Source organism: Pogoniulus pusillus, chromosome 5, assembly GCF_015220805.1.
Source record: "Pogoniulus pusillus isolate bPogPus1 chromosome 5, bPogPus1.pri, whole genome shotgun sequence".
NCBI lineage: Eukaryota > Metazoa > Chordata > Aves > Piciformes > Lybiidae > Pogoniulus > Pogoniulus pusillus.
Window position 1 is genome coordinate 26,228,260 of NC_087268.1, and position 15,074 is coordinate 26,243,333.

The window sequence follows — 15,074 nt, forward strand, 5'->3', positions numbered from 1 at the left end:
TCAAGATTGACCTGGCTTTTGGCACCAGTGGCCCAGAGTGACTCACAGTGCTACTGCTCTTACTACTTGGGGTTTGCCAGGGAGAGAGCAAGCTCCAGTGATCCACAACAGGTCTGTGCATGGAGCTGACAAGTAGGATGGGGAACCAAGCACACATTCTCCAGTTTACTTGCAGATCTCAGCATTTTATTGTATAGATGTACCTGATGTATTGTATGGTCTCTGAGAAACATTAGAGGAATGTGACCTAGTGCTGAGAATTAATCTGAGAACCACCTCACAGAGAAGTGGCCACTTGGTTTGCCTAGCAGTTTCCCCTGTGTTTTAGGCTTTGTCAGGAGAACCCTGGAAATCAATGGGGAAAATCCTGTCAAGTGCCACAGGCTTCACATCCACGTTGCTGTGCATCTCTCCAAGCATTGCTCATCATGATATTTCTGTTTTTCTCAAAGGTTCTTTTTCTTTGCAGTGTGATGTCTTGGATCAGAATTTGTTAAATTTCCTCCCAGAACAAGAACATTCAGAAATTTATAAGATGTTGTCTTCTTGTATGCTTATGACGGATTCTGCCTCGTCAGATTACCTAAAAAGTAAGTTTTGTTTTATCTTCCCCAGTAAATAAAGAAGCAGGACCAGGACAAACAAAATCTCTCAGAAGGAGTTTTTTTATGTGATGTCTAATAGAAAAGTTAGGTTTGTAGCCATTTAAAAAGATCTTGCCACCTGGAATGACCCTTTGGTTCTATTTTTAAGTGAAGCTCATTGCTTTTATTTTACTAGGCTAAGACTACTTGCAGTTATGTTAATTATTAAATATGGTATCTTTTGAGACAGCCAAGGAAAATAGGTTAGCTGATGGAAATGGAGAGTTCACCTGAGACAACTCACATCTTAATTGATATTTCTGCTTGTTCAAGATGCTGTTTGGAGATGTGCTAATGTCACATACCTTTGGTTTGCATTATAGTTGAAAAGTATCTATAAAATCATTGTAATATGTTTTCAAAGTGAATTTTATTTTCCTTAAGAACTCTTTTACTTGCCTCTAGGAGGTAAGGCCTAGGAAACCAGAAAACACACAGTCATGTAAGACATAGTGCTGCATAATCCGCTGCATGTACAAAATCTGCAGCTGATAGCTAATATGCCAAAGTTAATTTAATAAATATTTTGAGGTTAGTAGGCATAGTTTTTCAACATGAGATGTAGAACCACTGCGAGTTGTGAAGAGCCAAAATAAGGGGGGAAAAAAGCTTATAAAGGAAGGATCCAATTCTCTTGTTCACTACACTGATGCCATGGCAGTGTAACTCCTTGTGATGGAGATGGTGGAACAGTTAGTCTCCAAGTCTGTCCCTGAGCTGTGGATGCTGAACAACCCGCATCCCTGCAAGGTGCTTCCTTGCAGAGGCTCTGACCCTGCATCATAGCATATTGGTGGTTGGGACTCTGAGCACTAACAAGCTGCTTTTGTGCTGCCAGTTGCAAGATCGGGGTTGGAAGACACCATTGCTTGTGTTTAGCTTAAATAGTATATTTATTTCTTCTTCTTCTTCTTTTCACAATCCAGCTGACAATGAACTAGAGTTTTATTGTCATCTTCTGAGAGGAAGTTTGAACCCAAAGGAATTTCCAACCTATGAATACATAAAATTTGTAGGAAATTTTCGGTCTTACAGCAATGGTAAGCTTTAATTGTTGTATACATGTTACTTTAGCTGTGTAAAATAAAATGTAAGTATTGCTCCATTGAAGAAGACAGGCCTGTAGCTGAGAAGACTACTTTAACGTTACGGGGTAAATATCGCTTCTGACGGATTTTGAGGCTGGTTTGCAATAGCTGGACAAATACCTCTGAAGAGTGAAACTGTTAGTCGTTTTTGTTACTGCCCTTCACGTGTTAGCAGTGATCCTGGACTCCGGGTAAGTCTACAAATAATGATAGTTTCAGAGGGGGGCTTGTTTGTGCTTAGTAATACTGTGTGCTAAGACTGCACCTATTAGCTAAATAATAAGCTTGCTACCTTATCTGCTATCTTCCATTAAACACAAATGCTGTGCCAGAGCTGATGGTCTGCCAAATCTGCCCTCTCCCTTGTCTCTGCAAAATTTTGGGGAAAGGCAGCAGTGCTGCATAATTGAGTGCCTGCACTTGTCACCCCTCACTGCACTTAGGGGTCTCCTGCTGGTGGTATCAGAGTGGATGAGGACACTTCCACCCACCTCCCCCTCTATTTGCCATTTTGCATTCACCTCCAGCACAGCAGAACCCAATACTCTTAAAAAAAAGGAGAGAGAGACATACAGTCAGCTGTGTTGCTAAAGCACCACAGTCAGCCTGAGGAAATGGTCTTTGAAGGAATGAAGAGCAGAATTCCTCCTCGCCCATGCCCTAACAAACAGATTGCTGCATGGCCATTAGTGTCAGAAATGAAATACTCTTTTATTACTTTCCCTTCTCCTGCTTGCCCAAGTTTGCTTTAGTTACTTGCCTGATTGAACTCCAGAGTGGCATTTCCAAAGTTGCTGGTATTGCTCCAAATAGGTCATCCTCAGCAAAAAAATTCCCCATCGTGCTTTCCAAAAACTGCATGCCACACTGCGAAAAAAAATGTCCCTGTCCCCATTTAACTTTCTACTCTTGCTCCACATGACTAGAATAGAAACCTATGTGCAGGACGGAGAGATGTATTTCTTGGTTTGTGCCTTCTGATTCAAGGCTTTATTTGTATAAAAAATGTAACTGCCTGTATGCTTTCTAGTTTGAATGATGTGAAATGCTTCTGCCTGACAGACACACGCATCAAGCTGTTCTGTTTTCTAGAGCAGAAACTGGATTTCAGGTGCTGACTCATAAGGATACATCTCTACCAGGGGAATTTCTGATCCATTTTCTTCAAGGATTTTCAGCCTTTTATTTTCATGTAACCTTAATATTGCCCTCTTACCCACTAGGATTTTGTATCCCAGCATTTGTGTTGGTGGCTGTTTCTCAGAAGAGAGGCAAAACTTGCATTAGAGTTATCTTCCTTAGCTCAATGCATACACACTAAATGGGAAGATACTGATTTGAGAAGACCCCATATCATTTTCTAAAGACCCTAACTTACAGCTTTCAAACAAGTCACGTGCTTTCTGCTTCCTTTCTAAATATCCCCCCGCTTTGTGTCACCTTTATCTAAGTCTTCCACTTTATTTTGTCTCTTACACTTTCTTCTCATTTCCGATGAAGTCTGACCTGCCACTGCAGTCTGACGAGGGGTTGACAGTCCCTGCCCTGTGAGATGTTGCCCTGTCCCTCTTCCCCTCTTATGGCAGCTTGCCCATCCTGACTTCAGTTTCACCACTTCAGCACAGAACCCAGTGGAAATTATTTGCTTCACCAGTGTGTTCTCAGAACTGCTCTCCCTTGGCTGCGGGTTGCCCCCTCTGTCCTCTCAATTAGCCTGTCTCCTAATCCAGCCAGTAAACCACCTCCCAGCAAAGTTGGAATCAAGTGTACCAGACTCATGATGTAGCAACAGCAAGCTCTGTTTGCTTGGGAGCTGGTAACCTTGGGCCAAGGACAGAGCGAGCAGCCGGAGGAGGGTGCCAACCTTCGAAGCGGCTGTTGTTGGCTCTTCTGGGCTTTTTGCGTCAGCTGGCTGCACCCTGAGCAAGGCATGGAGAACATCAGGTCAAGCAAGCACTGAACAAATGCAGCCATCCTTTGGGCAGCTTTCCAGCCCCAGGGCTAGGGCCAAGCAGCTGTGCTTTGGCATGAGGACTTAAGACATGGATTCCAGTGAGAACAGTGGCGGGCTGGATTCCTGCCTCTGCTTGACCATTCACACCCCAGGGCACCCCATTATCAAGCATCAGCCCCCTAGCCTATGTACTCTAGGTCTGTCACTTGCCAGGACTTGCCAGATCTGCCAGGAATTGCTCTCTTCCTCCCATTAAATACCCTCACACTCGAGGTGTGAGGCCAAGAGGGGAAGAATGACAGTGGTAGGATGGGTGAGGAGCAGAAGAGATGTATCATTCACAGGGCAGCACTCATCCTGTGTGTGTAGGATCAGCTAGCCCTAAACCCTGCATTTGGAGGTGTGTGTGGAGGAAGAAGGCTAAGCTAAAGATAAAAAAATAGTCAGCTGGGGGAGAAAGACACAAATTGCAAATTAAGCTAAATTAGCAGGAGACATTCCTTATGAATGTATTCAAGAATGCTTTTCCCTGTAGCTTTTTCACAGCAGCGGAGGTGTGATCATGGTTTTACATATGGGAGACTGATACAGGATGTTCTTCTCTAAATACAAATCTCTGCCATTCCTTTTATAGCCACCCAATGCCAAATCCTACCTTGATTTCCAGTGGTTTTATGAGTGTACTCTGAGTCCACCCTGCCTGCACACTCCTGCCACAGGGACACTAGAGCCCCTGTGGCTGGAGACATTCCTGTATCCATGGGCAGGCTGTATCCCACCAGGATGCCCTCAAGATAATTAATTATTCCACTCTTATTAATGTAAAGTCATGGCACTGACAGTCCTAATGAATCTTTCACCTTTCCTTCTCCCTTAAACTTGCTCATTGCTCATATAATTATGGTATGTGGGAGAAAGGAGGTCATGCATGCTGGGGTCCCAGTGACCTTGCCCCTTCCATCTTCTCTTGTATCTTCTCTGTTAATGACAGTGTGCCTTATGGCTGAGAACATCATACAGAGATGGGTTTGAATGTATTAATTGGAAGGACTGAGGCTTAGAAAGCCAGTTAGGGGCTTCCTTGCTCTCCCTAACTTTACTGGAAGCTCTAGTGCTTTAAAGGACATTGCACAGAGATGCCAAAGAGATATTTTTTTCTGCTAAAGTGGAACAAATACCTGATATGTACCAAGGTGATTTGTCACCAGGATTGCCATCAGGGAGCCAGATAAAGCACAACCTGCGCTGAACTCATGCCACTCCCCCAGAGGAGCAGTCACTGGCATCTTCCCCCATCCCAGAAGAGGAAGGGAGATAGATGTGCAGTCCACAGAAGTTGCCTGGGAAAGTTCACATAGCTCAGGGCATGTGATCAGTTTTTCAGAAGATCACTATCCCTAGAGCTCCCGAGCTCAGCGATAGCTGGAGGCTAGAGAAGCTGCACAGCCAGAGCCAGCGGGAAGGTCCACACCTGGGGCCATCCCAGGAATGTGTGTGGGAAGCCATATTCTGTAACCCCTACTGCAAGGACATTTCTGCAGCTGCATGTACAACGGGGATGTGACACGAGCTGCCTGCACAGGGGCAAACCCCCCTCACTAGCTGCGCCCGAGCAAGAGTGGCTGACTACTGAGACAGCAGTGCAAGCTGTGCAGAGGCACTGCACGAGTCAATGGCTGTGCTAAATCACATACAAGAGATTCGATGTTCCATTTGGGGCGATTATGTAATCATCATTAATTAAGCTTCAGTGAGAAAAGCAGGACTGTAACCTGATGTGAAGATTTAATAGTCCCTCGAGAGGAGGAGAAGCAGCCCATGGGCCACTCAGAAGAGGAAGGTGGAGTTTCCTCTGCTTCTGTGAGAAATGCCTATGTGGTATCAGAGCAAGGGGGTTTAGAGGTTCTTTTTAATTTGCAAATAGCAGCTCTTTTCAATATTTTTATGTATTTCAGGCTGTGCTCCTCTAATCTAGATTTAACAAGAGAGATGAATATGTGCACACATCTGAGGGTCCTGAGTGCCATCACTGTACCCAATGACCAGTAGCACCTGATAAGGGACAGAGTTATGGCAGCACCACCATTGCAGTGGCTCCCATCCAGTTTTGCCTGAGGGCTGAGAAGGGAGGCAAGTAATAAAGCTAACCCTCAAAAAAATCTAAGGAAATGCTTAGCTAACAGCATAAAATGTCATACTATGTGAGAATAAATTATTTTACAAAGCTACTTAATAGCTCACTCTGATAAGAAAAGATAAGGTGAGCTGGATTTATCCCTCCTGTGAAGATTGTTTGTACGTTTGTAAACAGAAAAAGATCTCTCATAATTATATAACCAAATATTGGCTTTGGTATCCTATTTCTGAGGTGATAGACTTGCTTTAAATCTCCTGCAAGGGACAAAGCCAGAGTCATGCCCTTCAGAGTGCTCAGCAGCATCTTTAAAGCAGCAGATCCATTCTTTCATCCAAAATGCCTGAAGTTTTTCTCTTGAAGGAGGAGATAACTGCTACGTGAAAAGAGTTCCTGATCAAGTCAGGTAGTGAAATATTATAGTGGAATATAAAATTGTGCATTTTTGTACCCAATTACATGGAAACTCATGAAGTATCTGGTTACTGGGTGCTAATAATAGCAGATACTCTACTGTTAGCTGATACATCTCTCAGAGATAAAAATACCCATCACGAAAATTGTTACACTGAGGAGAAAAAAAAAACCACTAAAATCTTTTAACTCCCAGAAATACTAATTCAATCTGAATTCCTTTTTAAAAGAAATAAACAGATTTATACAAAAGATACATTGATCTTGAGCCTCCATAAGCATATGCAGAAACAGCTGATAACGAGAATAACTCAAACTGAAACGAATGTTTTGATCAGAGCCGACAGCCGCATATTATTATTTGCTACTAACAGTATCGTCAAAGCTGCAGCTAGCAATCTGCAGTGCTTATGCTAGGCTTTCTACAGGCACTTAAAGAAAAAGGCACCACTCCTATCCTGAAGAGCTTACTTGGGGTTCACATCAACATGAGATGGAGAGGGAAGAACTAAGAGGAGGAAAGAAGAGAGAGTAGATTAAAGCAAACAAGTGATGTACGCACACGTCACTGTTATTTGTCCAAAGCTACAGCCTGGCTTGCCACTAGGACTTTAAATTTCTTCACTATATGTACTAATTGCTGAATTTTCTGTTTATCTTTGGTCTGAATTTATTTACTGATACAATACTGATTTTTTTTTTCTGGTCTGCTTGGGTTGTGTTTTCTGTTATCATCGTTCAGTTTGTTTGACAGGCACTAAACATTAACATCTACTGACAAAATGGAGAGGAAGGATTTCCTTTTTCAAGTGTCATAAATTAGAGGTCTGCTGTTATAGGAGGAATTTGCTTTAAACATCCTAAGTTAAAATAAGATGACCCAGCAACTGACTGCTGTACTATTATTAACTGAATAAGGTGGCAGATGGGGTTTTTTTAACATATTTTCATTCATTTCATGTGGCATGATTTATGTCCCTGAGGATAAAAAATCTTTTTGTCTATGGTAGTTAAAGGCACTTGGTACCATGGTCTAGCCTTGAGCTCTATGGTAAAGGGTTGGACTTGATGATCTGTGAGGTCTCTTCCAACCCTGATGATACTGTGTGATACTGTGTGATATATTTTATTTTTAACATCTTCTTCTTCTTAGTGCCCTGGTCTTTAAAAAAAAAAACAAATGCAAATAAGAACAAACCCCCTGTGTATAACTAAACTGGTTTCTTTCTGACTTACATGATATTTGCAGGAAATGTAATACTTCTACAGCAGAATTTTGTGATGGCTGTAGGAGAGTTAGGCCTGATAGGTAACCATAAAAACTATTCAATTCATGATAAGGAGCATCAGCTCACTGACATATATGAGACAACTGTTTCACCTTTCTGATTATTTAGCTTTGTCACGTGGCCTTCTAAGTCCCTGCTTGTGATATTTTGTACTGCTCATTTAATTGTGAAGCACATATGCCCTCATTTAACCAAGCTCACCTGTTTATAGCCAGCATAACATTTTCATCAGGTTCCTGCCAACAAAAGCACTCAAGACCTGTATTTGACTTTAAAATGTTAATATCGTCATAGCCTCAGACTTCATCCTTTATTTTCCATTCCACTATTTTTCTGTGAGGGCACCACAGAGTCTGCCTACTGAACTTTGCTACTTCGAGATGCTGTGTGTTCCTTTTAGAGAGACTTGGAGAACTATGAAGTATGCTATTTTTCAGCAGGCATACTTAAAACATTGCAAAGATTTTAAAGTTTTGTTGTTGTCATTCAATTCATGTAATTGTCTCTTGTTCTAACTACACTTTAAAATTTGCCAACAAAAAACCTGAAATTTGCTGACTGGCTGCAAGAGCAGAGCAAAACAGATGGGGCAGTTAGAGCTGCAGAAAGAACAGATACCAACAAAATAAGTCAGGCAGCAAAAATAATTCAGAAACAAATACCAATTATTTTTTTCTTTCAGTTACTGTTACTTTCAAATCAAGATAAACATTTCAAGGTGGTGGCTACCTGCTTGCATCACCAACACTTTTAATAGTCTGGACTTAGTCAAAGGCAGTTGAGTATGGAGATGACACAGAAGATGTTCAAAGACGGCGTATCTTTCAGCCAGGCCAGTTCTATCCCATCCCCTTGGGCTTAACAGCTTCTTTGCCTCAAGGCAGGTTGTCCTCAGGACAGCTGGCCTTCTGAGCTGGTAGGTGGGGTCAGGAAGCCGAGCAGTGTCCCTCTAATCCAGGAGGAAGTAGTTAGGGACTTGTTGAGCCTCTTGGATCCTCACAAGTCTATGGGACCAGATGGGATCCATCCTATGGTGATGAGAGAGCTGGCAGATGAGTTAGCCATGCCACTCCCCATCATTTATCCACAGCCATGGGTCACTGGAGAGGTCCCTGAAGACTGGAAGCTGGACAATGTGGTGTCTATCTACACGAAGGGTTGGAAGAAGGACCCAGGAAATTACAGACCTGTTAACCTGACCTCAGTGCCAGGCAAGATAATGGAGCAGCTCATCCTGAGTGCAATCATAGAGCACCTACAGGATGGCCAGGGGATCAGACCCAGCCAGCACAGATTTAGGAGGGGCAGGTCCTGCTTGACCAACTTGATCTCTTTTTATGACCAGGTGACCTGCCTGGTGGATGTGGGGCAGGCTGTGGGTGTAAGCTACCTGGATTTCAGCAAGGCCTACGACACTGCCATAGCAAACTCCTGGCAAAGCTGACAGCCCAGGGCTTGGACAAGGGCACTCTGTGCTGGGTTATGAACTGTCTGGATGGCCATGCCTAGAGAGTGGTGGTGAATGGTGCCACATGCAGTTGGTAGCCAGCCAGTACTGGTGTGCCCCAAGGATCAGTGCTGGGCCCAATCCTGCTCAATATCTTTATTGATGATCTGGATGAGGGGGTTTAGTTCACCATCAGTAAGTTTCGCTCTGTTAGAGGGCAGGAGGGCTCTGCAGAGGGACCTGGACAGGCTGGACAGATGGGCACAGTCCAATGCCATGAGTTTTAACAAGTTCAAGTGCCAGGTTCTGCACTTTAATTACCACAATGCCATGAAGTGCTACAGGCTGGGGACAGAGTGGCTGGAGAACAGCCAGGCAGAGATGGACCTGGGGGTACTGCTCAACAGCCAACTGAACATGAGCCAGCAGTGTGCCCAGGTGGCCAAGAAGGCCAATGGCATCCTGGCCTGCATCAGGAACAGTGTGGCCAGTAGGACAAGGGAGGTCATTCTGCCCCTGTACTCTGCACTGGTTAGGCCACACCTTGAGTGTTGTGTCCAGTTCAGGGCCTCTCAATTTAAGAAAGATATTGAGGTGCTTGAACTTATCCAGAGAAGGGTGACAAGGCTGGTGAGGGGGCTGGAGCATAGCCCTGTGAGGAGAGGCTATGGGACCTGGGGTTGTTCAGCCTGGAGAAGAGGAGGCTCAGGGAGACCTCATTGCTGTCTACAAACTACCTGAAGGGAGGTTGTATCCAGGTGGGAGTTGGTCTCTTCTCCCAGGCACCCAGTGACGGAACAAGGAGGGACACAGTCTCAAACTGCACCAGGGCAGCTTTAGGCAAGACATTAAAAAGAAATTCCTCATGGAAAGAGTGCAGCTTTCTTCTGCAGCTGGTGTCATTTGCAAGCCCATGGACTCACTCAGTAGGGTAACTTATACCAGTACATCAGAGGCTGAACATTCTTACCTTATTTTCATGTCTTAGAGCCTAGCCTAAAAACATTTGCTACTAAACTTGGCTATTAGAGAGAGAAATGGCCCCATTAACTTCAAATGTGACAACATATTACATGGTAAACTTGGAAGTGACTTTTTACAAGGCCCTTAATGTGGGTTTATAGCAATCTTATTAATTTTTAAACAGGATTGACTAGAAAATCGACAGAGTTGCACGATATAATCATATCAGAGATGGATCAATAGCTTTTTACTCCTGTCTCCTGCAGCTCCTGACTCTTTTTTTTTCTACCTCCTGTATTAATAATCCCATAGAAACTCTCATATATGCACATAACCCCGGGAGCAGAATGGGAATACATATTCCTAGGAAGTCCCCAGAGCAAGTGTGCTTTGCTGGTGAAAGGAGGAAAATTTTGCCCATAATTTTTATCTCAATATCCAGTCATCCATGCCCTCCAGACTCAACTGCAAGAGAGGGCTGCAATCTCTGTGGATGTTCACATCCCTAGATGAGGACTCTTTCTTCCTCGTTATTGGCACAATATATATGTTGTGGACACAATGGCCAAAACCAGTTACTCACAGGTGTGAATTTTCCTCAGAGTACTTTTCTGTCTCATACCCTGCTACCCCTGTTACCAGCTATGTATTGTTACTCAAAGGCTTTCCATAGGTTGAAGTAGGTTCCAAAACCACACGTGATAAGTTGAGGCTTCTTCAATCTCTGCAATTTATGCTAGTGAGCTAAAGCCCAGTGCAGTAAGCACCCTAGGATAAAATTAAGTAGTATCTCCCCAAAGAGATGTAAACCTCTTCGTTTTCACAGGAACGGGCATGCTTATCCTTGATTTCCCTTATGCAGAAGAGACAAACAGTAGGAAACTTTCACAAAGTTGGATATAGAGGCCTAATAGAAAGAAAAGATAGTTTTATATTAGCATTAATCCCTCTTAGCATTAGATTAACTCATTGTTGAACTCTGACTGCTGGATGGGGCTGTCTTCATGCAAGACAGTTGGCAGGGTAGGACAAAAAGCGAAGGGACCACCCCAGCTCCCAGCTGAGCACAGTTTTCTTTCAGTGATGTAGGAATGGGAGTACTATCTCTAAAGAGCTCAAATTTGGATGAAGAATTTGCATGATGCCATTGTGACATCAGAGTGAGGACTAGTTTAAGGCAACACTTTCTTTTGGCAGCATATCTCTGTGGCCAGAGGTGCTTGTGGGCTCTCAAAACAATGCAAGAGCTGTGGAATCATGAGCGACATGTCAAAACCCTTACACAAAATCTGTAGCTACATTACATCCGTTGCTTTCTTCAGCCCAGTGTTTCAGAAGACAGCAGGCCACCTGCAGACTGAACCAGAAATGCCCATCTCTGGAAGCCAGTGCCATACATGGGATCCTCTTTGCTCTTCTTAAAACTAAGGGAAAACTGAGCACCCTGGGAACAGTTTTCCTTAGATGCAGAAATGGATGGCACACCTCAGCAGCGAGAATCACAAGCAGCCTCTTGCTAGCTCTATGAAGCCTTCCTAGCTGTGGGCCCCAGTGTTTTGCCACTGATGACTTGATGATCTCTCTTCAGCTGCCTCTCTTGCCAATGGCTCTTTCACTGCCTCATGGAAGTCAGTGTGCTAGGCATACTGCAGCTTTTTTTTTTTCTTGTGGGTGGTGAAAAAGAGCAATTGGATGCATGGGGTTTCTTTCCAGAAAGCTGGTTTATGCTCTGTAATAATGTTTGGCCTTACTTTTATCAGGATTAACCTATAAGATTCATACTTGAAGTTAAGCTCTGATGTATTTCTGCCTAACATGACTGACTTGGATTTAAATATATGCATATCAGCTTTTAAAGCTTTTAGAGCACTTCTCTGAATAAAATTAGTATTAGTACACTTCACGTGTGCAAAATATTCAGGGAGAGCAAATCTTATATAGGGCTTGACTCTATGTCCTGGTTTGTTTTTTCCCTACCTAGTGCCTAACTCCACTTGCAATGGCTTTGATGAGGCTGTCCCAAGGGCTTACAGAACATCCCCGGGGAAGCAGATCTGCTTCGTTGCGACTGTTCGTTTGGCAACACCTCAGTTCTTAAAAGTAAGTGCATACCATGGGTCTCGTTCATTTCAGGACCTCTCAAAACACTTTCAGACAGGGTGACACACAAAGTTCTCAGTTTTGCTAATTGAATGGATTACAGATATCACATTTCATGCATAAAAATCCAGTGAAGAGGATTATCAGTGCCAGCCAAGATCCGTGAATGTGGTGTCACTTCTGCTTGCCTTGCACAGGAAATGGAAACCTTCCTTGCATTGGGAATTACAATGTCACTTTAAAATTAGGTTCTTCATTGGAGGTCTCTTCTGACCTGGCTGATTCTATGATGTTTTCTGTTCCTGCATTGGGACAGTGTATACAGAGGCCATCAGTCCTTTCATTTGTGCCCCTTGGTGTCTTTGAGTGACTGCCATTAATTTCTCTCCTCCCATATCCTGGTAGCAAGATGTAGTAGTAAGGTAATTGTGAAATAAAGATAGCCCATCCAACCTTGTGCCCAACACTCTGATTCCCACAAATGTGAGCTACTGCATCAGGTATCTTCTCCTCAGAGGTTAAGAGGTTTTTATTCTAATTGAGACCTAGCTGGTATGAAACCACTGCTGTCTTGGCCTGGTGCCATTACTGCTCTGGGACCTGCAGGGCACCCTTGACTGATTCATGGCCCTGGTAGGAGAGTGCCTTCTGAGTAAATGAGGACACTTTCGATAAATCTTAACCACAGTAATCATATTAGCACCAGAGGCTGGAATTAAGGTTCTCTGGGAACCCTGAAAGCAAATTCCCTTGTCTTTGGGCAGCTAACATCTCAAGATTAACGAGGAAGCAAAAGAGGCTGCATGTGGCGATAAGCTACCCAGTGTAAGGGGGGAAACAGCTATTGAACAACCCAGAGATGATAGCTGCCATGAAATCCTAGACACCAATGACTTCAATTCACCTGGATGATTTACTTAACCCTGGCTGGCATAGGAGGGCAGAATTAGTAATTTGTTTGCACACAGCAATGTTTGCATGTTGCACCTTGATCTTTAATGGTGCATTCTTGGCATCAGCAATGATTTTGGCATAAATGGAGAGGGGAGGAGGGAGGAATTCAAGATACGCATGAAGCCTTTTGCCTCTGTATTACAAGCAACTTTAATCAACATTGTGAACACTGATATGTATCAAAGAAACACCCCATGACAGTGCACCTCACCTTGTCTTGTCTGCAGAGGTTTTGAAGCGTTGATGGTCTGAAAGACTTCTTTTCCCAGGAGGGACAGCAGAGAGAGAAGTGATAGTGGAGACAGCAGGATGGGGTTATTGAGCCCACACCACAAGAGGTCATGACACCATGGAGTAGGGGGACAGTAGCACTGGAAACAGTAGGCAGGCTGTCCTTATCAGGGATGATTGAGACTCTCCTGCAGGAGAGACATGGGGGACATTTGTAACCCTGGATGCTGCCAACTCCTAAGCACTGACACTGGCAAGTCTCAGGCCAGGAGTCTCCAGGCTGACTCTAGGCAGCCTGCGTATCTGGAATTGTTCCTGCAAACTGCTAGTGGGAGAGGAGAGGTCAGCAGAGGGGAGCTGTGAACAGGCTAGTAGTGGGCTGTGGCTTACAGCCCCAGTGCATGCACAAGTGAGCACCTTGGTGTCATCCTTCCTCTTCTTCCCACCTCCCAAATAATTACCACCAACTGCCTCCTGATCCTCACTCCCTATGAAACAAACAGCCCTATGCCCTGTAATTCACTTACTTATGATTGTTCATTATCACAAGCACTGAGGACTGACGTGAGTCTTAAGGGCCAGCTTCTTCACTGCAGGAGTGAAGTGCAAGCCAAAACCACTGCCCTTCACCTGCCTGACAGGCTTGTGCAGGCTGCCTCTGCAGCTATTGAATGAGAAAGAGAATGTCTCCCTTTCTCAAAGAGGGCTTGTAGGGCAAACATCCAAAAGAGCCAGGCAAGAGCAGTGGGTATCTTTAGTAACACAGAAGAGTGAGCAAATTCAGGTGGGACCAAGCCCAGGTTGGATGCTGGGAAGGAGTACTGCTTCTCAGGGCCATGGGCAGCACAACCACCACACCCTGGGTGCTGCTTCAAATCCATAAAAACTCTGGCACCTCCAGTGTCTCCATTTAGTCAGCCATTCTATCACCCAGTGAGCTCCACTGCCCAGGGAAGGGGAATCTAGAAAAGGAAAGGAGACCCCATAGGTCGAAATGGAAACAGACTTACTATAATAAGTATTGAATACAAATACTAATGCTCATATAAGGTACACAGAGTTCATATAGTGACCACGAGCTGACCCAGCACTGAATGCTCGATGTCAGGCGCTATGAGCACCACAGCTCCAGCAAAAGTGTGGCAGTCACAGCAAAGAGGAGCATAGGCCTCTGGAGCAGAATGACAGGTGAGACACTCCAGGGATTGCAGTCGTTGAGGAGAAGAGACCATCCCCATCAAACTTGACATTACAGGGATAAAGACATTTATGGTACAGAATACTTCTGCTAGCCATCTTGGGTCAGCTGCCCAGGCTTTCCCATCTCTGTGCTTTAATACCTGACTAACTCGGAACATCAAAAGAGCTTGATCACTATGAAGACCTGCATAACATAGATGGCCACAAACAAAACTGTCTTATTAACTTTGTTCTCACCAAATCAGGTGCTTCAGTCTTCTCAGAACTGCAGCTTTCCTGAATGGAAATTTGGATCTGCAGTTCTATCCCAGAGAAACTGGGACACTGAGGAACAGTCTCAGCTCTTAAGTCCATGCACATCACAAATTCTTCCCAGCTCCTGCAAAAATGTTGGCAGTGATAGATACAATAGATTGCTCTCTGGAATTGCCAGAAAACATGTGAATCCTCTGTTTCCTCCTCTTATGCACTGTGTATTTATAGCTAACAAAAGCCAGATGAAGTAAAGGGGTGAAGCTGCAAGTCTCATTTCTTCATTATACAGGAGATGTGCATCGTGGAAGAACCTCTAGAGGAATTCACATCAAGACACAGTCTGGAGTGGAAATTTTTATTCCTGGATCACAGGTTGGTGACAAGAAAAGCACTCTTGGCTG

The 15,074-nt window shown here is 44.1% G+C and overlaps 1 protein-coding gene across 3 annotated transcripts in view; it reads left to right on the forward strand.

Annotated features, from left to right (window-relative positions):
* Positions 1-15,074, forward strand: part of NPAS2 (neuronal PAS domain protein 2) — a 114,549-nt gene that overhangs the window by 73,958 nt on the left and 25,517 nt on the right. For all 3 annotated transcript variants that reach the window (XM_064143595.1, XM_064143597.1, XM_064143596.1), the window contains exons 6-9: positions 470-590; positions 1,571-1,684; positions 11,915-12,033; positions 14,963-15,045. In XM_064143595.1, the coding sequence (XP_063999665.1) occupies positions 470-590; positions 1,571-1,684; positions 11,915-12,033; positions 14,963-15,045 (437 nt within the window). The remainder of the gene's footprint in view (positions 1-469; positions 591-1,570; positions 1,685-11,914; positions 12,034-14,962; positions 15,046-15,074) is intronic.